Source organism: Cinclus cinclus, chromosome 5 (genome assembly GCF_963662255.1).
Source record: "Cinclus cinclus chromosome 5, bCinCin1.1, whole genome shotgun sequence".
Taxonomy (NCBI): domain Eukaryota; kingdom Metazoa; phylum Chordata; class Aves; order Passeriformes; family Cinclidae; genus Cinclus; species Cinclus cinclus.
Window position 1 is genome coordinate 1,155,597 of NC_085050.1, and position 25,535 is coordinate 1,181,131.

Here is a 25,535-nt window from a genome sequence, read left to right on the forward strand (position 1 = left end):
CGTTACAGACGTGGGGTTGGTTCTGCTTTGGGGTTTTTGGTTGTCTCGCTCCTTCCCCTTTTTTAACCCAAACCGGGGAGTTGCTCCTCAGACCGGTGCGGGGGCAGCGGCAGATCCATGGCAAGGATCTGCCTGGGATCGTCCCCCCTGGGGCCGGGAATGGCGTCCCTAAAAAAGCTGGGATGAGAGGGAGCGGCCGGGGGAGGTCTGGGGGGGTTCTGGGGAGATTCCTTCGTGGAAAGGGTTCTCCAGCCACCCCATCCCTGCGGGATGTGGCACCTGGGGACACAGGGCAGGGGGCCCTGCCAGGGCTGGGGCTGCTCGGATTCAATCCCAGAGGGTTTTCCCAAGCCCGGGAATTCCCTGGACAGGTTGATCCAGGGCAGGGGTTCTGTGCCAGCAGCTCTGAGCTGGGACCACCCTGAGCTGGGACCAATCCCTGATCCCATTCCCAACCCTAAAAATGGGAACGGGAGCTGCCCAGGAGCAGAAACCAGAGCACAGCTCTGGGGAATGAGATTTAGGGATCCAAAAACAGGAGGGAAAGAAAATTTAAAAATATCCCCAGAGCAGCAAATCACCTTTTGCTGAACTGGGACCAGATCCTGCTCCTGTTCCTCCCTGATCCCATTCCCAACCCTACAAATGAGAACAGGAGCAGAAACCAGAGCACAGCTCTAGGGAATGAGATTTAGGGAACCAGGAAAAGGAGGGGAAAAAAATAATAATAAAAAAAATATTCCCAGGGCACCAAATTGCCTTTTGCTGAGCTGGGACTGGATCCCTGCTCCCATTCCCAACCCTAAAAATGGGAACAGGATCTACCCAGGAGCAGAAACCAGAGTACAGCTCTGGGGAATGAGATTTAGGGAACCAGGAGCAGGAGGGAAAAATAAAATTAAAAAAATTTCAAAATCCCCAGAGCAGCAAATTCCCCTTTAGTGAGCTGGGACCAATCCCTGCTCCCATTCCCAATCCTAAAAACAGGAACAGGAGCAGCCCAGGAGCAGAAACCAGAGCACAGCTCTGGGGAATGAGATTTAGGGAACCAGAAACAGGAGGGGGGAAAAAAAATAATAAAAAAAATATTCCCAGGGCAGCAAATTGCCTTTTGCTGAGCTGGGACTGGATCCCTGCTCCCATTCCCAACCCGAAAAACGGGAACAGGAGCTGCCCAGGAGCAGAAACCAGAGCACAGCTCTTGGGAATGAGATTTAGGGAACCAGGAGCAGGAGGGAAAAATAAAATAAAAAATCCCCAGAGCAGCAAATTGCCCTTTTGCTGACCTGGGACTGGATCCTGGCTGGGTTTTCTGGGCCCAGCTCGGGTGGAACAATGTCAGAGATCCTGCAAAGCATCGAGGGAACGGCCCCGGCCGTGTCAGACGGAAGGATCATAATGTAATAGTTCCCCAAAACTCCCAATATTTGTCATTTACAATGGCGTTATCTCAGAGCTCGGCCCGCACTTTAAAAGTCCCACGTTGAATAAACATTGAGATATTTATTATTTTTAGTGAAACCGACCTTCCAGTCACCTCGGTTTTTATGGCCGCGCTGCTTATAAATTCCCAAAGGATTATTTGCAAAACTCCTGCTCCTATCTGGCAGCCTTATCAGCAGGGCAGGAGTTCACATATTGTACCGGGGGGTCAGCCCACGGTCATGGGCTTCCAGAGGGGGCCAGGCACCTGTAAATCCCACAAATCCTTCCCTCGGCAAGCAAGGCGAAGGACAACATCCAACAGGCACGGAGACTTTTCCAGGAAACGCTGAACTTTGGCAGGAAGGGCAGAGCAGGGGGAAAGAAAGTGAGGGAAGGTCAGGCGGGGGTTAATTGGGAGCTGGACCTTGGAGTGGTGCAGGGACGGGCTCTCCTGGGATGTTTTATGGGATTGTTCATCCCGGTTCTGCCCTGGTGAGGAAAGGGAGAGATGGGAACGGGGAGAGTTGGGATTTCGGGGGTAAAACATCCCAAAATCTTTATAGTGTGCCTCAATCCCAAACTGGTCTGGGATTTTATGGATGATTTAAGGAGGGGGATCAAATCCAGGAACTGGAGAAATGGGAGTGAGGGGAGTTTGGATTTCAGGGATTTGGGATCAAATATCCCAAAATCTTTAATGTGCCTCAGTTCCAAATCTGGGAATTCGTGAATGATTTAAGGAGGGGGATCAAATCCAGGAACTGGAGAAATGGAAGCAGGAAAAGGTTGAATTTCTGGGATTTGGGATCAAACATTCCAAAATCTTTATAGTGTGCCTCAATCCCAATCCAGTCTGGGAATTCAGGAATGGTTTAAGGACAGGGACTGGCAGGAGAATTTTGGGATCAGCTTGGCCTGGTCTGAGCTGATCCTGAGCCCTAATCCCAGCCCAGGTCCTGTTCAGCCATTTCGGGCTCTCCTGGGATGTTTTATGGGATTGTTCATCCCGGTTCTGCCCTGGTGAGGAAAGGGAGAGATGGGAACGGGGAGAGTTGGGATTTCGGGGGTAAAACATCCCAAAATCTTTAGTGTGCCTCAATCCCAAACCGGTCTGGGAATTCAGGAATTATTGAAGGAGAGGGATCAAATCCAGGAACTGGAGAAATGGAAGCAGGGAAAGGTTGAATTTCTGGGATTTGGGGTCAAACATCCCAAAATCTTTATAGTGTGCCTCAATCCCAAACTGGTCTGGGATTTTATGGATGATTTAAGGAGGGGGATCAAATCCAGGTCCTGGAGAAATGGGAGTGAGGGGAATTTGGATTTCTGGGATTTGGGATAAAATATCCCAAAATCTTTAATGTGCCTCAATCCCAAATCTGGGAATTCGTGAATGATTTAAGGAGGGGGATCAAATCCAGGTCTTGCAGGAATGGGAGTTGGGAAAGTTTGGATCAGCTCTCCAGGACAGGAGCTGTGAAAAATGACAATATTGTGATCTAAAGAATGTGATTCCACCAGTGATGTGAAAAGAAAAAAACGTCAATATGGTGATCTAAAGAATCAAACCACAACGTGATTCCACCACTGGTGTATGAAATGACAATATTGATGTGAAGAACGAACCCAGAACGTGATTCCACCACTGATGGTTTGATCTTTCATGTTGCCTCTGACCAAAGTCTGAGTGACTCTGCTTTGATGGAAATCCAAAATAAAGGAGCAGAGGTGAGCCCTGGTTTATCTGCAGGAGCATCTGAGCAGCTGGAGGGGTTGGATTTGGGTTGGGTGCCTTGGATTTCCAGGCCAAGCCATGGGATGGCTTCTCTTTACACAACACGAAAAGAAAAAAAGAAAATGAAAATGAAAATGAAAAGCGGTTTTGTTGTTTCGTGTTTTCCCGTAAGCTGCAGCGAGGCAGAAAGCAAAGAGCGAACCCAAAGCAGAAAGGAATTGAAAAAAAAAATAAATTAAACTCAAATAAGAGTGGGCTGCACTGAAGGTGATCCCAAAAAGTTGTCCAGGAGGCAGCTGAGGGTGATTTAAATCCCTGAAACTCCTCTTTAGTTCTCATTCAGGCTCTGCCTTGGCCGGGTGGGTTTTTTTGTTTTTTGTTTTGTTTTGTTTTGTTTTCAAACTTTGTGCTAATTGCTTCCCAATTACTTTGAGGTTCTTCACATGTTCCTGAAGACACCGGGATTGACACTCCCAGCTCTTTGATCCCAGCTACAAAGGGGTCATTTTAGGGGAAAGAACAAGTGTCCCAAAACAGAAAGAAAGAAAAAGGGAGAGCGGATTCCGAGGTAAAAAAAAAAAAAAAAAAAAAAAGGAAAAAAACCCAAAAAACCCCAGCTTTAAAGCTGGAGCTGGTGAAGGATTTCTGGAGAATCCAGAGCTGGATAATTGAGATAAATGGGAGCTGACAGGGATTTAATATAAATTTGTCCTATCTCACCAGTGACATTTTTATCTGGGCTGCCTCTCTCCCCCAGCCCTCGAGCTGCTTTGATGCACAAAATGCATTAAAAAGGTAAAAAAAACCCAGAAAAGTGCATTTAATAATGACCAACCCCTATTTCACTAAAAAAACCCCCAATCCCTGTGGGAATACTCTGTCTGGGTGGAGGGTGTGAATCCATTTGGAATTGCTCTCCTTGGGAATTTTAGGGAAGGGTAAGTTTTGTACCTTAGTGTGGAGCCAGCGCAGCACTGGGAGGAGAAAAAAAAAATATTTCCTTTTGGAATTACTTTTTTGGAATTATTGCTGGAATTGTGAGGTTTTGCTGTAGGAGCTGCTCAGGGTGAGCCCATGGAATTCCCACTTTGGATGGAGCAGATTCCATGGGAACTGGGAGACCCTGGCTCTGATCCTGGTTGTGATCCTGGTTCTGATCCTGGCTCTGATCCTGGCTCTGATCCTGGTTCTGATCCTGGTTCTGATCCTGGCTCTGATCCTGGCTCTGATCCTGGTTCTGATCCTGGCTCTGATCCTGGCTCTGATCCTGGTTCTGATCCTGGCTCTGATCCTGGCTCTGATCCTGGCTCTGATCCTGGTTCTGATCCTGGTTCTGATCCTGGCTCTGATCCTGGTTGTGATCCTGGTTCTGATCCTGGCTCTGATCCTGGTTGTGATCCTGGCTCTGATCCTGGTTCTGATTCTGGTTCTGATCCTGGCTCTGATCCTGGTTCTGATCCTGGTTCTGATCCTGGCTCTGATCCTGGTTCTGATCCTGGTTCTGATCCTGGCTCTGATCCTGGTTCTGATCCTGACTCTGATCCTGGTTCTGATCCTGGTTCTGATCCTGGCTCTGATCCTGGTTCTGATCCTGGCTCTGATCCTGGTTCTGATCCTGGATTTTTTTTTTATATGTATTTTTTACAACGGAGCGAAATGGCAACGGAGGGGAAAAATAATCCTGATTTTTGTGGTGAGTCCTTGTTCATCTCAAGCTCTTTTCAACCTCTGTGGTTCTTCCCTTTCAGAGTTTGGGGCTTGTCAAGTTCTCCTTGGGAACTCAAAATTTGATTTTATTTTTGTAAAGTAGTGAAAAGGGAAAAGAGGAAAAAATAATCCTGATTTTGTGGTGACTCTTTATTCATCTCAAGCACTTTTCAAGCTCTGTGGTTCTTCCATTTCAGAGCTCGGGGCTTGTCAAGTTCTCCCTGGGAACTCAAAAAAAAAAAAAAATTATTTTTTTAAAGGAGCGAAAAGGGGAAAGGAGGGGGGGGAAAAAAAGAAACCAAAAAAACAAAAACCCCTGATTTTTGCGGCGACTCCTTATTAACGTGCAGCCCTTCGCAGGCTGTCCCGGGGCCGTGTCCTGGGATTTCTCAGTGCCTGGAGCAGGGAGATAGCTGCAAACAGAGCTCTGAGATCACAGGGCAGGCTGGAGGAGCCACTTTGTGCACAGCATTGATAAGGCCACAGGAAAAGCCATTAGTGTCAGCGACCTGTGATAACCACCCTGTCCTACGTGCTGCTGGGTTTTTGGGATGGAATTATTGTCACTGAGGTTTGTTTTTATTTTATTTTTTTTTAATTTTTTTTTTTTTTTTTTGGTCACCCCTCCGTGACCTCTTCCAGCCCGGCCGTGATCAAAGCGGCGGAGAAAGGAAAATAATAATAATAATAATAATAATAATAATAATAATAATAAAATAAATAAAATAAATAAAAATCGGTGTTGGTTCCTTTGGGGTTGGTATGATCACAGGGATTGAAGTGTTTTCCGCCTTTTGGAAAACAGATATGGAAAAGGGAAAATAATTTTAAATAAAAATAAATAAATGAAAAGCTTTGAGCCAGGGAGGTTTTTCCTGCAATAATCTGGGTGCAGAGTGCTCCTCAGCTGAGGGCAGGGAGAGCAGCAGAGCTTTCCCAGGGCTGGCATGGCCTTAGGGAATGTCCTGGGAATTTGGGGTTGGTTTTCTCCTGCTTCCCTCAATCCCATCCTGCTCCCAGGGACCAGCTCTGTTGGGCCCCAGTGGGGGAAATTGCTGGAATCTGTGGGGCGGTTCATGGGATCGGTCCCGGAGTTGTTCTGCTGTGACCTCCTGGAAGGAGGGATGGGCTGGGATCTTGGGAAGGAATTCCTGCCTGGGCTGCAATTCCCAGATTTGCTGTGGCTGCCCCTGGATCCCTGGCAGTGCCCAAGGCCAGGTTGGATCCACCTGGGACGGTGGGAGGTGTCCCTGCCATGGAAGGGATGGGATGGGATGGGATGGGATGGGATAATGGGATGGGATAATGGGATGGGATAAAAGCACATTAAATCCTGGATAAAGCCAGGGACAGCCTCTGCTTTCCCAGGATCCCCAAATCCTGCTGTGCCAGCACACCACTGACATAATTCCTGCTTAAATATTTCCTGCTTTTCCCCACTCCCCTTCTCCTGGAATTCCGGCCCAGGAGGACTCAGTTCATGGGCTGAAAGTTCTGGAATTCCTCCCATTAATTCTTTTCGGCTTTTTTACTGCAGCATTCACCTTTCCCCATTGTTTTCCAGGGTGGTTTTTTAAAAGGAATTTTAGCCCCTCTGGAGCTGCTGGATGCAGGGAGCTCCAAGTCCATCGGGTTTTTGGTTTTTTTTTTTTTTGGGAATGTTCACCTTGTGCAGGGTCCAGCTGAGCCACCCTGAATTCCAGCCCAGCTCCTCACATTGTGCAGGCGTGGGAAGGCTCTTCCCATGATTTGCTGTTTCCGGGCTTTGGGGCTCAGGAGGGTCCCAGGAATGTTTGGAAAACGCCTCAGCTGCCCCAGAGGACTCAGTGGTGGTGTCCAGAAGGGAGATATCTCAAAAATAACAAGTGATAGGGGCGGAAGTGAAGCGATTTGGAAGGAATTTCCCCGGAGAACGTTTGTGTTCTAAGGTAAAAAACTCAGTTTAGCACAAAGGGAAGTCGTGAATTCCCACTCTTTCCCTCATCGTCTGCACATGGATTCAAACCAGAATGGAATGGTTTGGGTTGGAAAGAACCTTAAATCCCATCTAATCCAATGGCTGGGGGGCACCTAATTCACAAAAGGTTGGTCCAAGTCTCCTCAAAACTGAAGGAAAATCAGGAATCTCCAAACCTTTTCCATGGAAATTTTGAGGGTCTCCAAGGCTGGGGGCTGCCCAGCCTCTCTGCGCCCCTGCTCCAACTTTTCACCACCCTCTGTGCAATTCTTTTTTTTTTTTTTTCCTCCTTTTTCATTAATTTTTTAATTCCTCCTTCTGCATTCTGCCCCTTGCCTCTGTTTTGCTGTGGTTTTCCAAGGGGGATCTTGGATCCTGGAATCCAGGATTGGGATGTGCTTCCTCAGCTGTCCCAGCCCTGCTGGCCTGATGCTGATATTCCAAATTTAGGGCTTCTCTTGGCTCCTAAAAATGAACAGAAGTCTCTCTCTGGGCCGCTTCTTGGGGACATCTAAAGACCCCAGCCCGACCCTGGCAAGCAGTTCCAGTTTTTTTCCTCATTATCCCTAAAATTGGAGGGAGAAGGAGCCCTCTTGGAAGTGAAGTCTTGGCTTTAGTGGCTCTGGCTCCAGCTGTGGGAATCATGGAAAAAAGGAAAGGAGCAGGACAGGGATGGAAGCAAAGCTGGGTGGATTTTGTCCCTGTGGGGAGGGGAACTCTGAGATTGCAAGGAGAGGCTTCGGATCATAAAATCCTGGAATTGCTGAGGTTGGAAAAGCCCTCTGAGGTCACCAAACCCATTCCAGCCATTCCCAGCACTCTGCCCCTTGTCCCCCAGTGCCACATCCACAGGGATCTTGGGATCCCCCAGGAACAGGGACTCCACCCCATCCTTTCCATAAGGAATTTTCCAACCTAAACCTCCTCCGGTACAGCCGAGGCCTTTTCCATCCTCCTGTTGTTCCCTGGGAGCAGATCCCAAATCCCTCCCTGGGCTGTCCCCTCCTGTCAGAGCCCTCCTGAACCTCCTTTTCTCCAGGCTGAGCACTCCTGGAAGATCCTAGGGCTCAGCTCCATCCATGAATAAAAACCCCGGGGAATTCTCCTGTGCAGGCCAGAAACTCCAGGCTTTATTTAATTTTTTTGGGGAGGGTGTTTTTGGGGAATCTCTGGAGCTGCAAATTCACACTTCCCCCCCATTCCTCCCTCCCCAGCAGGGCTCGGAGCAGCTGCAGCCACTCTTTTCCTGCTCTTTATGTTTCCCATCCTAAAGCTCCATAAGCACCGGGAGCTGGGAAATGATTCCCATCCTGTTTGCAATAAATCCCAGGTTTTATGAAGGGTCCCGAAGCCGGGTGGACACGAATTCTCTGAGTGTTTACAAATATTTGTGCAGGGAAAAAAAGGGGTGAGCAACGTCCAGGACGGGCTCGTGACGCATATTCCTCCTGTTTCAGTCTTTTGTTCAGGAAAACCTGGAAGCCAGGCTGGGTCTGCACAATGAACAATTCCAGGAGCAGCAGGAATGGGAGAAGATCCCACACACACAAAAAAAAAAAAAAGAAAAAAAGAAAAGGGGGGGGGGTTTGGGGTCGTGTTGTATGGAAAAGCTCTGAAATCACCACGCACAAACAAAAGTTGGGATGTTCCCAAGGGCGGCGTTGCCCTCGGAGAGGGTTTTCCGTGGATCCTTTGGAATCCACGGGGTTTGGCTGTGGGGGAAAGTTTGGCTTTTTATTTATTTATTTTTTTTCCTAAAGTTTCTTTTATGGTTTGAAAGTGGGAGCTGGAGGTCTGGGTAGGGGGAGGGGGGGGTGGACTTGTGATCTCGGGGTTTCACCCTTTTTGTGGGGGGTTTAATCATCTCCTGGCATCTCCCTAAATCCCCTCTCCTGACTCCCGTCTTGCCCCGGCCGTGCTTGTGGTGTGGGATCGAAACCCCCACGGAATCCTTCAGGATACGAACTTGTTGGGAAAGAACCAGAGGCTTGAAAAGCTGCTCCTGTTGCGTCTTGTCACGGTTTCAGGTATTAACCAAAGGACAAGGGCGGATCTGTGCAGAAAGAAAAAAGAAAAAACCAAAAAAAAACAACAACAACAAAAAAAAACACAACAAAACTCTTTATTGGGATGCTCCAGGATGTGTTTTCCACAGGTGTTGGGTGGGAAGGTTCATCCTGGTTTTGTTCTTAGGCCATGGGAGTGCTCAGAGCCAGGTTGGACGGGGCTTGGAAAAATCTTTGGATAATGGAAGTGCAGGGGGTGGGACTGGGTGGTCTTCAAGGTTCCTTCCAGCCCAAGGCATCCTGTGGTTGTGTGATCCCTGGAGAACATGCAGAGGCTCCCTAGGGAAGGTTCCCTCTGGAGATCCCCGTGTCCAGCTCCCCACGGAGCTGCAGGGCGTTCTCAGCTCCGTGTCCCCTTGGGATGGAGCTCCACAGCTTCTCTGGGCAGCCCGTCCCAGTGGTGGGAAAAACAAACAGAACAAAACAAAACAAAACAAAACAAAAAAGGAGCTTTCCTGGGAATTCCTGTGGGAATTGCTGTATTTCAGCGTGTCCTGAGCAGGGGTCTGGCTCTGCCATCTCGGCTTCCCCCCGAGCTGGTGCCACAAGGTCCCTCGGAGCAGTGCAGGTGCCAGGGGGGTGCCCGGGAGCCGTGGCTGAGCGCCCTCGGCGGAGCTCGGTCGGGTTGGACTCCGTGACCTCAGAGGCCTTTCCCACCCTGGTTTTTCCCACGTTCCCGCGCCTCCCAGCCTTCATCCTGCTCTTCCTCAGCCCCGGTGCTGTCCAGCCACTCCAGGATCCTCTGGTGCCTGGGGATCTCCCCGAGCTGCCTCAGCCCTGCCTCGGTCAGCCGGGCCAGCCTGACCCTGCTGTCCCCAGGGTCCCCTCCCCGGCCCTGCGAGGTCCCCGGGGTGTCCCGGCAGTTGGGGACACCTGGGTGGGGGACCCTGCTGCGGACAGAAGCCGAGGGCGCCGCTGGTGCGGGCCGTGAGCGGCGGTCGGTGCCGGGGTCGCGCGCCGTCCCCTCCTGGGCCGGCCTGGCTCGGGGCACGGCCACCTGCAGGGGACAGAGGCTGGGTGAGGGCGGACCCGGCTGCTGTCACAGCTCCTGGCCCGGGGAAAGTGCTGGGTGACATCTCCGGGGCTGTCCCCCAGGGCTGTCCCCCAGGGCTCCGGGCTGGTTCCCGGTGTCCTGTGGGCTCTCTGGGCTGGGTGGCTCTGGGAGCTTCATCCCATAGGGAATGGCCCTGGCTGCCATGCTGTCCTGCACCTTGTCCCACCTGTGGTTATTCCCTGTGTCCCACCTGTGGTTATTCCCTGTGTCCCACCTGCAGGCAGGAGGAGCTGTGGGAAGCAGTCCTTGGCACATCCCATCCCCATGGATCCTATTCCCATTATCCCATCCCATCCCATAGATCCCATTCCCATGGATCCCATCCTCATTATCCCATGGATCCCCATTATCCCATGGATCACATTATCCCATGGATCCCATGATCCCATGGATCCCATTCCCCATTATGGATCCCATTCCCCATTCCCCATTCCCCATTCCCCATTCCCCATTCCCCATTCCCATCCATCCCATCCCATCCCATCCATGGATCCCATTCTCCCATTATCCCATCCCCCCAGGCATCCCCCCCGTGTCCCCTCCCGTCCCCTCCCTCACCTGGTCCCTTCTCTGGGGGCTCGGCTGCCCCTTCCAGGGCTGGGATTTGGGATTTGCCTTCTCCTCCATCTCCGTGATCCTGAGCCTCAGAGGGCTCAGGGATGCTCTGGGGGATCCCGAGGGAGGGACATTCCCGGCAGTGTCCCCAGGGCTGTGGGGTCACAATGGGCACAGCCCCCGTGTCACAGAGAGCCCCGGGACACCCCGGAGCCACGGGAATGGCTGGATCCAGCTGGAACTGGGGGGAACTGGATGGGATTGATTGGAAATGATCGGAACTGGCTCAGGGACAGCCACAGCAAATCTGGGAATTGCAGCCCAGGCAGGAATTCCTTCCCAAGATCCCAGCCCAATGTCCCCTTTCCCAGTGGAAGCCATTCCCTGTGTCCTGTCCCTCCCTGCCTTGTCCCCAGTCCCTCTCCAGCTCTCCTGGAGCCCTGCAAGGGACTCTGAGCATTCCCTGGGATTTTTCCTTCTCAGGGGAACATTCCCAGCTCTCCCAGCCTGGCTCCAGAACTCTGGAATCATTTCCATGACCTCCTCTGGCCTCTCTCCAGCAGCTCCACGTCCTCCTGAATTTGGGCTCCAGGGCTGGGGCAGCTCTGCAGGTGAGGTCTCACCTGAGCACGGGGGCACAGGGACACAATTCCCACCTTTCCTTTGGGATCAGCCCATTCCAGCCCCATGCACAACATCCCAAATCCTCCTCCCAGGGCTGTTCTCCATCCCTTCCTTCCCCATCCAGTTGGGAATTGTGCTGGGATTGCCCTGATCCCGGTTCCTTTGGTTTTTTTGACTTTCCTGAGGTTCTCCCTGTCCCAGCTCTCCGCACTCTGGATTTTTCCCATCCCTTCCAGAGCCCTCTCATTCCATGGCCATCCCCTCCCAACATCCCAGATGTGCTTCCCACTCCTCAGAGTGTGACCACTGGGGCTCTGTGGACTCCACAGCTTCCCTTTATCAGGAATTTTCTGTTTGGATCAATTTTTGTGGGTTATTGCAACCCAAATTTGGGAAAGGGCTGCTGGGACACGACTTCCCTTCCAGTGCAGAGGGTGCAGCTCATGCTGGAAGTGTGCTGGGAACAGGAGGTTTATTTTCCAGTTTATCCTGTTGTTTTTTTATTATTTTATTTCTCCCTGTTCCCCCGTTCTGCCGAGGGAGAACACAATAATAAAAGATGCAAATGTGATTTTTTTTTTTTTTCCAACCCAAACATTTCACGGCGGAGCTGTGGGAGCGAGCTGAGGCTCCTGGCTGGGACAGGGATCCAGGTGGAGGGGAAAACAAAAGGGCTTTGACCTCACATCATCCCATGGAAACTTTCCCCATTTCGGGATTTTTTCGGGATCTCTCAGGATTTGATGCAGGTTGTGTTGTCTTCCCCACATTTTCCTTCCTCCTCCCTCTGGAGCTGCCCTTCATCCTCCTCAAGGGCTCATCCTGCTTTTCCCCTAATTGGAATTTATTTTTTTCCCCCTCTCATGGATGGGAGCCGGTAACTCCAGGGGTTGGATCCTTCCTTGCCTCCTGGACCTCGCACGTGGAGCTTTCCCCACCAGCAGTGTCCTCCAGGGATTTCCTGCACATTTTTCTCTCGTGGAAGACCCCGTGGGGCTCGTCCTGAATCCGTTCGTTTCCCTGGCAGCTCGTTCCTGATGAAGTTTTAATGGATTTTAAATTTATCATGAAACAGGGAGGTCGGCAGCCGGCTCCGCTCGTTTTCTTTTTTACACCAGGAAGCGTCCGGGGTGGGATTTTCCTCAGGGAGAGCAGGGAGGGAAAAGGCACATCCAGGTGTGTTCATCCTCTCTGGGATGGGATGAGACCCAAAAAAAAAAAAAAAAACCAAACCAACCTGAGAACGTTCGGTGCTGCTGCTGGGGATAACGAGGAAATCTCTGTCGACATCGTCACTTTGTAATTTCTCCAGATCCTGGCTCGGGCAGGGGAGGGAGAGGTTGGAGCGGGAACTGCTCCGTGGAGTTTTCCAGATGAAAAACACAGGCTACTTGTTCAGTTTAGGTCAGCTGGAGTTATGGGAACCAGATGATGGCCGGTGCTGGGCTGGGCTCTGACAGATCCCCCATTGTTGATCCTCCGGAGCAGAGCGGTGCCCGGCCGGGCTCAGCCTCCCCCTGGAGCTGCAGGAGGGGCCCAAGCTCCAGATCCGAGGATTTGGCTCCCCAGGAAGGGATTGCACTGAGGGAAAGGCTGGGGTGGGGGAAAAACACGGGAGGTTTGTGCCCTAGGGATTAAATCCGGGGGGATGTTCCCTGTGAGCACCTTGGATCATGGTGGGGGAGTCGTGGAATGGGATGGGTGGGAAGGGCCATAAATCCCATCCCCATTCCCCTTCCCCATCCCCATTCCCATCTGCCATTCCCATTCCCATTCCCATTCCCATTCCCATCTCTATTCCCATCTCCATTCCTATCCCCATTCCCATCCTCATCTCCTTCCATCCCCATTCCCCACCCTATTCCATGTTCAGGGACACCTCCAACCATCCCAGGTGGATCCAACCCCAATGTCCAACCCGGCCTTGGGCACTGCCAGGGATCCAGGGACAGCCACAGCAAATCTGGGAATTCCAGCCCAGGCAGGAATTCCTTCCCAAGATCCCAGCCCAATGTTCCCTTTCCCAGTGGAAGCCATTCCCTGTGTCCTGTCCCTCCATGCCTTGTCCCCAGTCCCTCTCCAGCTCTCCTGGAGCCCTGCAAGGGACTCTGAGCATTCCCTGGGATTTTTCCTTCTCAGGGGAACATTCCCAGCTCTCCCAGCCTGGCTCCAGAACTCTGGAATCATTTCCATGACCTCCTCTGGCCTCTCTCCAGCAGCTCCATGTCCTCCTGAATTTGGGCTCCAGGGCAGCTCTGCAGGTGAGGTCTCACCTGAGCATGGGGCCACAGGGACACAATTCCCACCTTTCCTTTGGGATCAGCCCATTCCATCCCCATCCACAACATCCCAAATCCTCCTCCCAGGGCTGCTCCCAGTCCCTTTCCCATCCAGCTGGGAATTGTGCTGGGATTTCCTCCATCCAGGTGCAGCTCCAGCCCTTGGCCTGCTGAACTTCCTGAGGTTCTGTCCCAGCTCTCTGGGAGTCACCACCCATCCCATCCCATTATCCCATCCCATCCCATCCCATCCCATCCCATCCCATCCCATCCCATCCCATCCCATCCCATCCCATCCCATCCCATTATCCCATCCCATTATCCCATCCCATTATCCCATCCCATTATCCCATCCCATGATCCCATCCCATCCCATCCCATCCCATCCCATGATCCCATGATCCCATGATCCCATGATCCCATGATCCCATGATCCCATGATCCCATCCCTGAGTGTCCGTCTGTCCACTCCCTGTCTGTCCATTCTGCAGACAGGGATGTTGGGTGGGACAGAGCCCAGTGATCCCAGTGGATCATGTCATTCCTTTGTCCCTTTTCCATCCAGACTCCAGCAGGAATCTGGCCAAGGATCACAGTGAGCACGGGGACACAGGGACACAATTCCCACCTTTCCTCTGGGATCAGCCCAGGCCCAGTTAAATCCATTCCCGTGGTTTTCCAGGACTCTCCTTCTCCTGCCCCTGCTCTCCCTGAGCTGTTGACAGAGTTCTTGTGGACTCCAGGAGTTTGCACAGCACAGAAACCCTTTGGATGAACCTATGGAAAAAAAAAATCCCTCCGATCCTCTCCCAACCCCAGAGCTGTCCTGTGGCTCGGCCTGTCCCGTCCTCACTCCCAGATTTGTTGAGAACAATGCTGGAAAAGCTGGAATTCTCTTTGCTCTGCTCTGCGTGTGCTGGTTGTTCCTGCTGGGAAAATCTGGAATTTGTGCTGCAGGAAAGGCAGGAGGTGTCTCCCGGGTACCCTCTGCTCTGCCTCGGGGGCTTTGTCCTCTAGAGAAATTCCATTTCCTGCTCTTTTTTTCCCAGTGGAATGAGGTTAAAACTCTCCTTTGCAGAGCAGGGGTTGCTGCTTGTGCATCCTGGGAATGTCTGGTTTTCCCGGTTTTTTTTTTCTGTGTGGGTGAATGGGAATGAGCTGGGAGCACTGGTGGCGTTTGGAAAAAAAGGTTTTTATCCTAAAGTGAGGAATTTAAGGACACTTTATTCCCAATCTCATGCCTTTTCCCCCTGCAGTACCAAGGGATAAAAATCCCTATTTATTTATTTTTAATGTTTATTCTCAAGAGTGGAGCAACTCTTGATTCCATCCTTGGAGGTTGATGGGAAACTCCAGACCTTGGGAGCAGAACTGGCTCCAGGGATGTCTCCTCTGGAATTTGGAGACAGGAGCTCCCAAGCCCTTCCACCAACCTCCTCAGGTCAATTCTGGCAATTTTATTTCCTTCAGGTTTTCCTTTTTTTTTTTTTCCCCCCCTTAAATCCTCGATTCCTTGGTTTTCCATCAAGCTGCCAGCAGCAGTTTTCTGTCTCTGGGGGTTTTGTCCTGTAAAAAGTGGAGAAATCCTGATCATGTCCAAAATTTCTGCTCCTGGTCCTCACATTCCAGCTGTTGTTTTCATGGTGATTCTCTGGAGAGAAGGGAGAAGTCCTGGTGGGATTTTTGGGGATGGGGAGCTGGGGAACACCAGGATCGGGATCTCTCTGAATTCCTTGGATTTAAGTGAGGAGAGTGGATTTCTCCCCTCCCTGTCACTCAGGCTGCACAAATGTCCTATTTCCCAGGAAAACTTCCAAATTTTGGGAAAAGCAGAGTGTCTGGGAAAGGGATTGAAGTGGGAAGAATCCTGGAATGGTTTGGCTTGGAAGGGATCTCATCTCCAGCCCTCTCATCCCTGGGATCCATCCCAGCCCCTTGCATCCCCGGAATGCTCTTTTGGGATGGAAACTCCTCCTTTGCCGTCCCCACCCGGGCTCAGAGGTGCGAATTAGGGGTTAATTAACGCTTAATTAGGAGCTGCGGAGGCTCTGGCTGTTCCAGAAGCCCTTTGGGAAGGTATTCCATGGATCAGGGCTGGATTCCCAAAGGCAGGCTCCTTCATCAGGCTCTGCCCTCTGCCAACGCTGCACCCTCATCCTGTGAGGTGTGGGGGCACAAACTGGGATGGGATGGTGGGATAATGGGATAGTGAGATGGGATGGGATGGGATGGGATAATGGGATGGGATGGGATGGGATGGGATGGGATGGGATGGGATGGGATGGGATGGGATGGGATGGGATGGGATGGGATGGGATGGGATGGGATGGGATGGAATGGGATGGGATGGGATGGGATGGGATAATGGGATGGGATGGGATGGGATGGGATGGGATGGGATGGGATGGGATGGGATGGGATGGGATGGGATAATGGGATGGGATGGGATGGGATGGGATGGGATGGGATGGGATGGGATGGGATGGGATGGGATGGGATGGGATGGGATGGGATGGGATAATGGGATGGGATAATGGGATGGGATGGGATGGGATGGGATAATGGGATGGGATGGGATAATGGGATGGGATAATGGGATGGGATAATGGGATGGGATAATGGGATGGGATGGGATGGGATGGGATGGGATGGGATGGGATGGGATGGGATGGGATGGGATGGGATGGGATAATGGGATGGGATGGGATGGGATAATGGGATGGGATGGGATAATGGGATGGGATAATGGGATGGGATAATGGGATGGGATAATGGGATGGGATGGGATAATGGGATGGGATGGGATGGGATGGGATGGGATGGGATGGGATGATGGGATGGGATGGGATGGGATGGGATGGGATGGGATGGGATGGGATAATGGGATGGGATGGGATAATGGGATGGGATGGGATAATGGGATGGGATAATGGGATGGGATAATGGGATGGGATGGGATGGGATAATGGGATGGGATAATGGGATGGGATAATGGGATGGGATGGGATGGGATGGGATGGGATGGGATGGGATGGGATGGGATGGGATGGGATGGGATGGGATAATGGGATGGGATAATGGGATGGGATAATGGGATGGGATGGGATGGGATGGGATAATGGGATGGGATGGGATGGGATGGGATGGGATGGGATGGGATGGGATGGGATGGGATGGGATGATGGGATGGGATGGGATAATGGGATGGGATGGGACAAACTGGGACAAGCTGGGACAGGACAGACTGGGACAGGTTGGGACAGGCTGGAACAGGACTGGGACAAACTGGGACAGGATGGAACAGGACTGAGACAGGACAAGACAGGCTGGGACTGGACTGGGACAAACTGGGACAGGCTGGGAGAGGATGGGAAGGACGTTCCCAGGTCACAGCAGGGCCACGCTCTGGGACCACTCCAACACAAACAGAGCTGAGCCCTGGCACCCCTCAGCGTCTGGGGAACCCATCCCAAATGTGTGGGGCGATCCCAAAACGTCAGGATACCCCAAACACACCAACCTGCTATATTCCAAACACCCCAAACCCCTGTGCTCTACCTCCTCCCTGCCCCTCTCTCCCAGTTTCCCCCCATTCCACGGGTGTCCTGCCTGCCTCGAGCATTAGAGGGCATCTCCTGCTCACGCTTTTATCCCTCATTGATTTTTGGTTTTACTGCGGTGGGGCCTGTCCTTAAAAAGCCAGGAGAGCCTTTTCCCTGCTGTGCAGAGCAGCCAGATGGGAAGTGCAATATCCCACTGCCCCTCATTACGGGGCCCTTGCAACAGATCCCCCCATTCCCACATGTGACCATATTGAAAAAAAAATAAAAAAATAATAAAAAAAAATGGCCTTTGCAGCGTTTCCCTCCATATAAAACTGTCTTCACTCCTGCGGCCCAGGAGTTAAAAGGGAACTCCAGGTGCAGGCAGGAGGCTGAAATTAAAGGTTTTGCCCTGGTCTAAATGGAAAATGGATATTGCTTCCAATATCCCGGGCTGGGAACAATGGGGCTGTGGCTCCAGGCTGCTGTGCCGGGAGGAAGGAGGGGTTGGGTGTCTGCTCCAGGAAGGGGGAAAAGGGGAATCTCACCTTTTTCCTCATGGTTAACTCTTCCATGGCCGGTGGGGAGCGGGAGAAGCAGAGAAAGGGGTTTGGGAGGAGCAGTGGGTTTTGTGGGAGAGGTGAGGAAAAGCATGCAGCGTGATCCCCTGGAGAGAATGGGGTTTGGGATAAATCCCATAGAGAGAATGGGGTTTGGGACAATTCCCATGGAGAGAATGGGGTTTGGGATAATTCCCCATGGAGAGAATGGGGTTTGGGATAATTCCCATGGAGAGAATGGGGTTTGGGATAATTCCCATAGAGAGAATGGGGTTTGGGACAATTCCCATGGAGAGAATGGGGTTTGGGACAATTCCCATAGAGAGAATGGGGTTTGGGACAATTCCCATGGAGAGAATGCGGTTTGGGATAATTCCCCATAGAGAGAATGGGGTTTGGTATAATTCCCATGGAGAGGATGGGGTTTGGGATAATTCCCATAGAGACAATGGGGTTTGGGATAATTCCCATAGAGACAATGGGGTTTGGGATAATTCCCATTGGAGACATCACTGTATGTGTTCCACCCGGATTTCAAACTTATTTTTTTCCTCTTTTCCTTTTTAAATTTTCCTTGCCTTTCCTTGGATCTTTTATTGAATTTTTCCAGGCCGAGGACGGCAGAGGGGCAGGGGGAGTTGGGATTTTCCATGGGCTCTTCCAGGTGGGTTTTGTGTGTCCCTGCCTTGGTCATTTTTTGGGATCATGGAAGGATTTGGTTTAAAAGGGATCTTGAATCCCGTCCATTTCCAGCCCTGCCGTGGGGATGAATTTCCCCCATCCCAGGCTGCTCCCAGCCCTTTCCAACTGCTTTTGGGATGGGAATCCCGAGTCCCTCCTGATCTCTGGACACTCCTCTGGGATCGACTTTGCTTCCTTTTCACCAGCTCCCAATACGTTCACATTTTTTTTTTGTTTTTAATTTTTAAATTTATTTTTAATTTTACATTTATTTTATTTTATTTTTGTTTTTAAATTTATTTTTATTTATAATTTCTTTTTAAGGACATGCCTTAAAAAAAATTAAGGGGACCAAAGCCCGGAGCACCCAAAAAGTGAAAATCCCAAATTAAATTTGGGATTTAGTGCTTAAAGAAGGAGCTGTTTTTTGGGGGGGATATTTTTTTTTTTTTTCTTTTTTCAGGACACAGGTCGAGGTCAGGGCTGGGTGTGCAGAGATCCCAAATTTTGCCTGGCTGGGAGGAGAAGCCTCTTCCAGCCACTCTCTCTTCCCCCCACGCAATTCCTGCTCCGCTTCATCTCCATGTTTTCGGTATCGAGGGCGTGTTTACAGTCAACAACAATAAAAAAATAACCCCAGGAGCCTCCTTTTTGATCCCAGCTTTCCCTGCTGAGCACCTGTGAGTGCATCCACGTGCTCCAGATTTGTTGGGAATATTTACATTTTTTTGTGTTTGTTTGTTTTTTTTGGTTGTTTTGGTTTTTTTTTTTTTTTTCCAAGCGGAGCATCTGCTCAGGAGTTTGGACTCTTTGTTCCTCATTAGTGGCTACCGGGTTTTTCTTATCTGCTCCCATCTCCTGGGCATGTCGGGATGATTTTTCTGAGCTGCTTTTTCTTGTCAGATCCTTCCTCACTGCTGGGAAGCTCCTGGTGTTTGGTGAAACCCTGGACTTAGAAAAAAAAAGAAAACAAAAAAAATTCCGAAAAAACCTGCCTGTTTAAGCTGTTTTTGGGGTAAAAAAAAAAAAACAAAACAAAAAAACAAAAAAACAAACCCGGGGATTTGTAAGGTTTTTTTGGTAAGGGTTGTTTGGAATTCCAGGGTTGTGAGCGGGGAGTGGAGATGGGATCCAGGTTGGACCGAGTGGGGTTTTTTAGCATGTTTGGGATTTGCAGGGAAATGGAAACGGAGTTTTGAGTCTGCTGGGGCGAGGGTGACGCAGCCCACGATGCGAGGGGAAGGAGATCCTGGATTTTATTTTCGTTGGAATGAGACTGGAATCGCCTGAACTGTGACTAAAATCCCTCCCGAAATGGGATTTTGGCCCCAAAGCTGAGCTTTCCTCGTGCCAGAACCTGGGACGGGGATGTTGGTCGGGGCTCTCCTGGAGCCCAGGCTGGGGGATGAGCGCAATTTGGGATCTCAGAGCTGGGAAGGGAGGGATGGCATCACCTGGGTGGCAAAGAACCTCAGGAGAGCTCCAATCCAACCTCAGGCCGGGTTTCCCATCCGGATTTGTGAATTCTTTCTGCTCTTTCATGGAATAACGGGATATTCTGAGCTGGAAGGGATTCCCAAGGGTGCAGCTCTCATCCAGGGATCCAACCCCACACCTTGCTCCAGCCAATCTCAGGGATTTTTTTTGTTGTTCTCCTTGTGGAATAAAAAACTTCCTGCCCACCCCAAATCCCCAGAATTTATCCGCAGAGGAGCTCCCAAAGCGGTGCTCCCCAGTTCTGGGGGCAGTTTTCAGGGATTTTCCCTTTCCACAAGGGATGTTTGGGATTTGTCCTTTGGGATGGCACCGTGCCGGGCTGTTCCCCCAGGTGTCGGCCCTGCCTTGAGCCTGTCACCTTCTCACCAAATTTGGGGACATCCGCAAAGTGGAGGTCCCAGAATTCCCGGTATTCCCAATCCCACTCGGCGTGGACCCCATGGAAACCTTGGGTTTTCCAAGTCCAGGTTGGGCACCGGGGTTTGGAGCAGCCTGGGATAATGGGAGATGTCCCTGAAGGTGGCAGGGGTGGCACTGGGTGGGATTTAAGGACCTTCCCAACCCAAACCACTCTGTGATTCCATGATTTCAGTGGTGCTACGCTGATAAATCCAGGTGGGTGCCGGGTTTAGGATTCCCCGGGCACGGAATTAAATCCGGATTCATCCCGGGTTATTTAAACCAGAGCTGCAGTGGTGGGGCTGAGCCGCTCCGTGCCTGGGAAGTACAAAAACTTCTCCAGTGGGTTCAAAATTGGGCTGTTCTGGTGAATTTGGGCCGTTTCCGTGGATTCTGTGGGTTTATTTCCCTGGTGTCAACAGATCCACAATAAACGGCCTCAACCTGGCTTTTCCGTGGAGGAATCTTCTCAGCAGATCTGGCAGCAAATCCTTGCTGTCGTCGTGATGGGATCTTTAATGGGAGAGCCCCGAGGGTTCAGTGATTTTTGGGGAATGATTAACGACGTTCCAAATGGGAAGGCTTTGGGGTGGCTCAGGCAGCAATATCCCGTGGGAATGTGGGGTTATGGACGCGCCGGGTGAAGAGCACAAGGTGCATTTCTGAGGAGAAATCGTGCTCCAAACCATTGTCACCCAAATTCCAACAATCCCATTTTCATTATCCCTGGAGAATAAACCCAGGAGCGCTATTTATTTATTTATTTATTTATTTAAGATTTTTATTTTATTTTTTTTTTCCCCTGGTGTGACCCCAGCTCCCAGCTTGGCTCTCAGCTCCGCGCTGCTCCCGAATCCCGAAACGTGTTTTTTTTTTTGGGTTTGTTCAGCTGCTGTTTTTGCTTTCTTGTGATTATCCTCTGTTTTCCCTTCTGTGGTGTTCATCCCCGCTGGTAATTATCCCCCTTTCCCTGCCAACTCTGTGAACTCCGGGGCTAATTTGAGCAGGAGAGCTCTGCCCGGCAATTTTACAAATATGAGGAGAAGTTATTGAGGGTTTTTCCTGGACCGGTGATTACAAGGAATGGGTAACTTTAGATTCCTCTGCTCCCTCAGAGGGGTTGAGAGCTGGGTGAAACTGGAATGAAAGCTGAGTGGAAAAGGAGCAGCAGCACCGGCGCTGGATTCCGTGGGATCGCTGAGGGCTGGAAAAGCCCTCCAGGATCAAATCCGTGCCGAGGTCACCGCTGAGCGCGTCCCCAAGTGCCACATCCACAGGGATGGGGACTCCAAACCTCCCTGGGCAATTCCAACGCTTCGCCACCCATTCCTTTCCACGAAGGAATTTTCCCAAATAAGCCAACCTAAAGTTTCCCGAGTTTTTCCTCTTGTTCTCTCCCTCAAACTGTGAGAGAGGAGCAGCCCTGAAACACAAATCCCTCCTGGATTTTCAGCTGGGCAGCTCAGAAAACTCAGGGAATTGGCTCTAGAATATTCTCGGGGTGGTTGATGCGTCCGTTCGGGGTTTTGTTGTTTTTTTTTTTTTTTATTTTTAATTCATTTTGCTTTTATTGGGTTTTATTATCCAGAGGAAAACAGGATTCAGGCATGGAATTCAGAGGAGTAATGGATTATCTGGAGACCTGAGAAGCTGAATAGTCCCAAACGCATCAGATGTGGGAAACTGGGTGGTCTGAGCTCAAACTGACACGGACTAGAAGAAATATTTTCCATTTTTGAGGAGAATGCAATGTGGGAGCAATGGGAATATCGGGGCAGAGGAGGAGGAACGCACTCAGGAGGAAGGGATGGAGCTGGGAGGATGAAGAATGGGAGCAGGGTCACGAGGGGGGCTGAGGGGAGGATGAGTTGGGTTTTCTTTTTTTGTTTTTTTTTGGAGGAACCTCTGGATGAGAGAGTCCCTGATTCCTGCGACAGCCAAAAGTGGCTCAGGAAGGAGAACCCAGGCAGCTTTGGGATGGCTTTGGTCAGGCTGGGCCATACATTTTTTTGGGGAAATTGCTAAAATGTGACAAGGATTCTCTGATTTTTTTTTTTTATTTTACCTTTTTTTAAAATTTATTTTATTTTGGGAATAGTTCATTTTTCTGCATTGGATGGAGGAGTGGCATCCCAAACCTTCCCAGGAGAATCCATCCAAGGATGGGAGTCAGGTTCTTGTGGGGCATTCCTGTGGCATCTCCGGGCACTTCTGCTTCTCCAGCCTGTGGAAAACACATTTGGGTTTTTTTTTTTTTTTTTTTTTTTTTTTTTACTCTGGAAGTGATTCCAAAGTCATTTTAAATTTTGGAGGTGCTCCAGGTGCTTCAAGTTCCTCGGAGCCATCGGTGAAACAGGGATGGAGATCACTGGGGTTTGTCCCCATGGGGTTGGGAATTTGGGATCCTGGGGAGCTCCTCCATCCTGTGGGGTTCCTGAGGAGCTGGAGGGGAAAATTCCCCATAGGAATGGTGGGGAGCTGCTGGAATAAACCCAGAGGAGGTCATGGAAATGATTCCAGAATTCTGGAGCCAGGCTGGGAGAGCTGGGAATGTTCCCCTGGAGAAAGGGAAATTCCAGGGAATGCTCAGAGTCCCTTGCAGGGCCTGAAGGGGCTCCAGGAGAGCTGGAGAGGGACTGGGGACAAGGCAGGGAGGGACAGGACACAGGGAATGGCTTCCACTGGGAAAGGGGACATTGGGCTGGGATCTTGGGAAGGAATTCCTGCCTGGGCTGCAATTCCCAGATTTGCTGTGGCTGCCCCTGGATCCCTGGGAATGTCCAAGGCCGGGTTGGATCCACCTGGAACAGTGGGAGCTGTCCCTGCCCATGGATGGGGCGGGAATTCCACGATCCTTCGGGTCCTTAGAACCCATCTGGAATTCCGTGGAATGGGGTTGTCCCAGCCATGGTGGGAGCTTGGGAATGTTTTCCCAGCTGCGGGATGAGTCCTCGTCCTTGATTTCCTGGGGGACGATGAGCAGGGAGGCTCCTGGAGCTCAGCTGGAGGATTTGGGAACGACCCCAGCTCCGCCTCAGCACAAACCCCCAAAATCTCTTCACATAATCCCGAGCCCTCCTGCTCCCGCTGCTCTTCGAGATTCCAACAAATCCTTGAGGCCAGGAACTGGCAGGGGGTGGCAGCCGGGGGATGAGTTAAGGACTCCGTTAATTGATTTCCAGGCCTTGAAGGTGGCGTTTGGTGTCAGGGCCCAGCTGTGCCTGGGGCTCGGCCTCGCTGGCTCCTGCCTCCGAGGGTGCCACGTGTGCCTTTGGGGAAGAAAGGGTTAAAAAGAAAAACCAAAACACACCCCCACTTCTGAAATGGCCCCCAAAAATCCAATTATTTCATTAATATTCTCCATCTTAATGAGTGTCTCCACTCCAAGGTGTCGGGTTTTGAACTGACCCCAAAATCCAATTATTTAATTAATTCTCTCCCTCTTAATGAGTGTCTCCATTCCAAGGTGTCAGGTTTTAACTGACTCCCCAAAAATCCAATTATTTAATTAATTCTCTCCATCTTAATGAGTGTCTCCATTCCAAAGTGTTGGGTTTTGAACTGACCCCAAAAATCCAATTATTTAATTAATTCTCCTCATCCTAATGAGCGTCTCCACTCCTGGTGTTGAGTTTTTAACTGACCCCCAAAAATCCAATTATTTAATTAATTCTCCATTAAAATCTCCAATTTCTCCTCGATTCAGGTTCATCCTGGGCCTGATTCCAGGGAAAAGCTGGGATCCCTGATCCCTGCTGGGAATTTTTCACGTATTTAATTCAGGAATTGCATAGTTTTATCTCTTGGTTTGATAAAACCCGTAACAATCCTCATTTTTTCTGGATCTTTGGGAACGTTGACCTGGCAGGGAAATTTTGAATCACAATTTCCATTTCTAAAATTCCCTTTAAAATCTCCAATTTCTCCTGGATTCAAGTGGATCCTGGACCTGATTCCAGGGAAAAGCTGGGATTTGTGATCCAGGTTCATCCTGAGACCAAAAGCAGAATTCCGGGACAAAAATCCAAGTTAGAAATCTCCACATTCCTTTGCAGCGCACGTGCACGGTGCCTGGAGGGTCTGGGGATGGATTGGAGCACCTGAAGAAATTTTGGGAACGGAGTTTTGGGACCTTGGAAGGTTTTGGGGTTGGATTTGGGCGCCTGAGAAGTTTTACGGGTGGATTTAGAGCGCTTGAAGAGGTTTTTTGGGGATGGATTTGGGGACCTAAGAAATTTATTTGATGCATTTGAGCACCTAAGAAGGTTCTGGGGATGGATTTGAGCACTTGAGGAGGTTTTTTGGATGGATTGGAGCACCTAAGGAAATTTCGGGAATGGATTTTTGGGACCTTGGAAGGTTTTGGGGTTGGATTTTGGGAGCTACGGAAGTTTTTTTGGATGGATTTAGAGCACCTGAGAAAGTTTTTTATTTGGATTTTAGAATCTAAGAAGGTTTTTCTATGGATTTTGGGACCTAAGAAAGTTTTTTTGATGTGTTTGAGCACCCAAGAAGGTTTTGGGGGCTGGATTTTAGGACCTTGGAAGGTTTTTTGGGAATGGATTTTGGGACTTAAGAAGGCTTTTTGGGAATGGATTTTGTGATTAAGAAGGTTTTTTGGGAATGGATTTTGGGACCTAAGAAGGTTTTGGGAATGGATTTTGGGACCCAAGAAAGTTTTTTGGATGGATTTGAGAACCTGATAAGGTTTTGGGGCTTTTTTTTTTTTTGTGCAGAGGAGCAGGTTGACAGCTGGTGCCTCGCTCAGGTGATATTTGTCCTTGCGTGCTGTTTGTTTCGTGAATTCTAAATGAGCTGCAGTTGCCTTGGGTTTTTTTTTTTTTTGGGGGGGGGGGGGTTTGGTTTTTTTTTTGTTTGTTTGTTTGGTTTTTTTTCCCTCCTCTGTCACTTGGCTCCCAACAGTTCAAAGCAAGACGTTGTCCCTTCCTGGAGATGTTTGTGCTCCAATTTCAGGCAGAAAACAGGGTGGGTGTGGAGGGAGGGATGGGGTGGGGGGGGGACCAGCCTTGGAGCTCTGCAGAACATCCCTGGATTCGGAGCATCTCCAGGGTTGGGAAGCTCAGGTGGAGCTTGGTTTGGTGGAAAAAAAAGAAAAAAAAATCGTCTCAGGGTTTGGTTTGGTGGGAAAAAAAATCACCCCAGAACCTGGTTTGGTGGGGAAAAAAAAAAAAAAATCATTCAGGAGCTTGGTTTGGTGGGAAAAAAAACGGCTCAGGGTTTGGTTTGGTGGAAAAAAAAATCACCCCAGAACCTGGTTTGGTGGAAAAAAAAAAAATCATTCAGGAGCTTGGTTTGGTGGAAAAAAAAAAAAATCATTCAGGAGCTTGGTTTGGTGGGAAAAAAAAAAATCATTCAGGAGCTTGGTTTGGTGGGAAAAAAATCACCCCAGAACTTGATTCGGTAAAAAAATCACCTCAGAACCTGATTTGGTGG

The 25,535-nt window shown here is 50.2% G+C and overlaps 1 protein-coding gene across 1 annotated transcript in view; it reads left to right on the plus strand.

Moving 5' to 3' along the window:
* Positions 1 to 25,535, plus strand: part of EXOC6B (exocyst complex component 6B) — a 247,905-nt gene that overhangs the window by 120,738 nt on the left and 101,632 nt on the right. Inside the window, 1 exon segment of the mRNA XM_062493221.1 lies at positions 9,580 to 9,907. Coding sequence (XP_062349205.1) covers positions 9,580 to 9,907 — 328 coding nt within the window.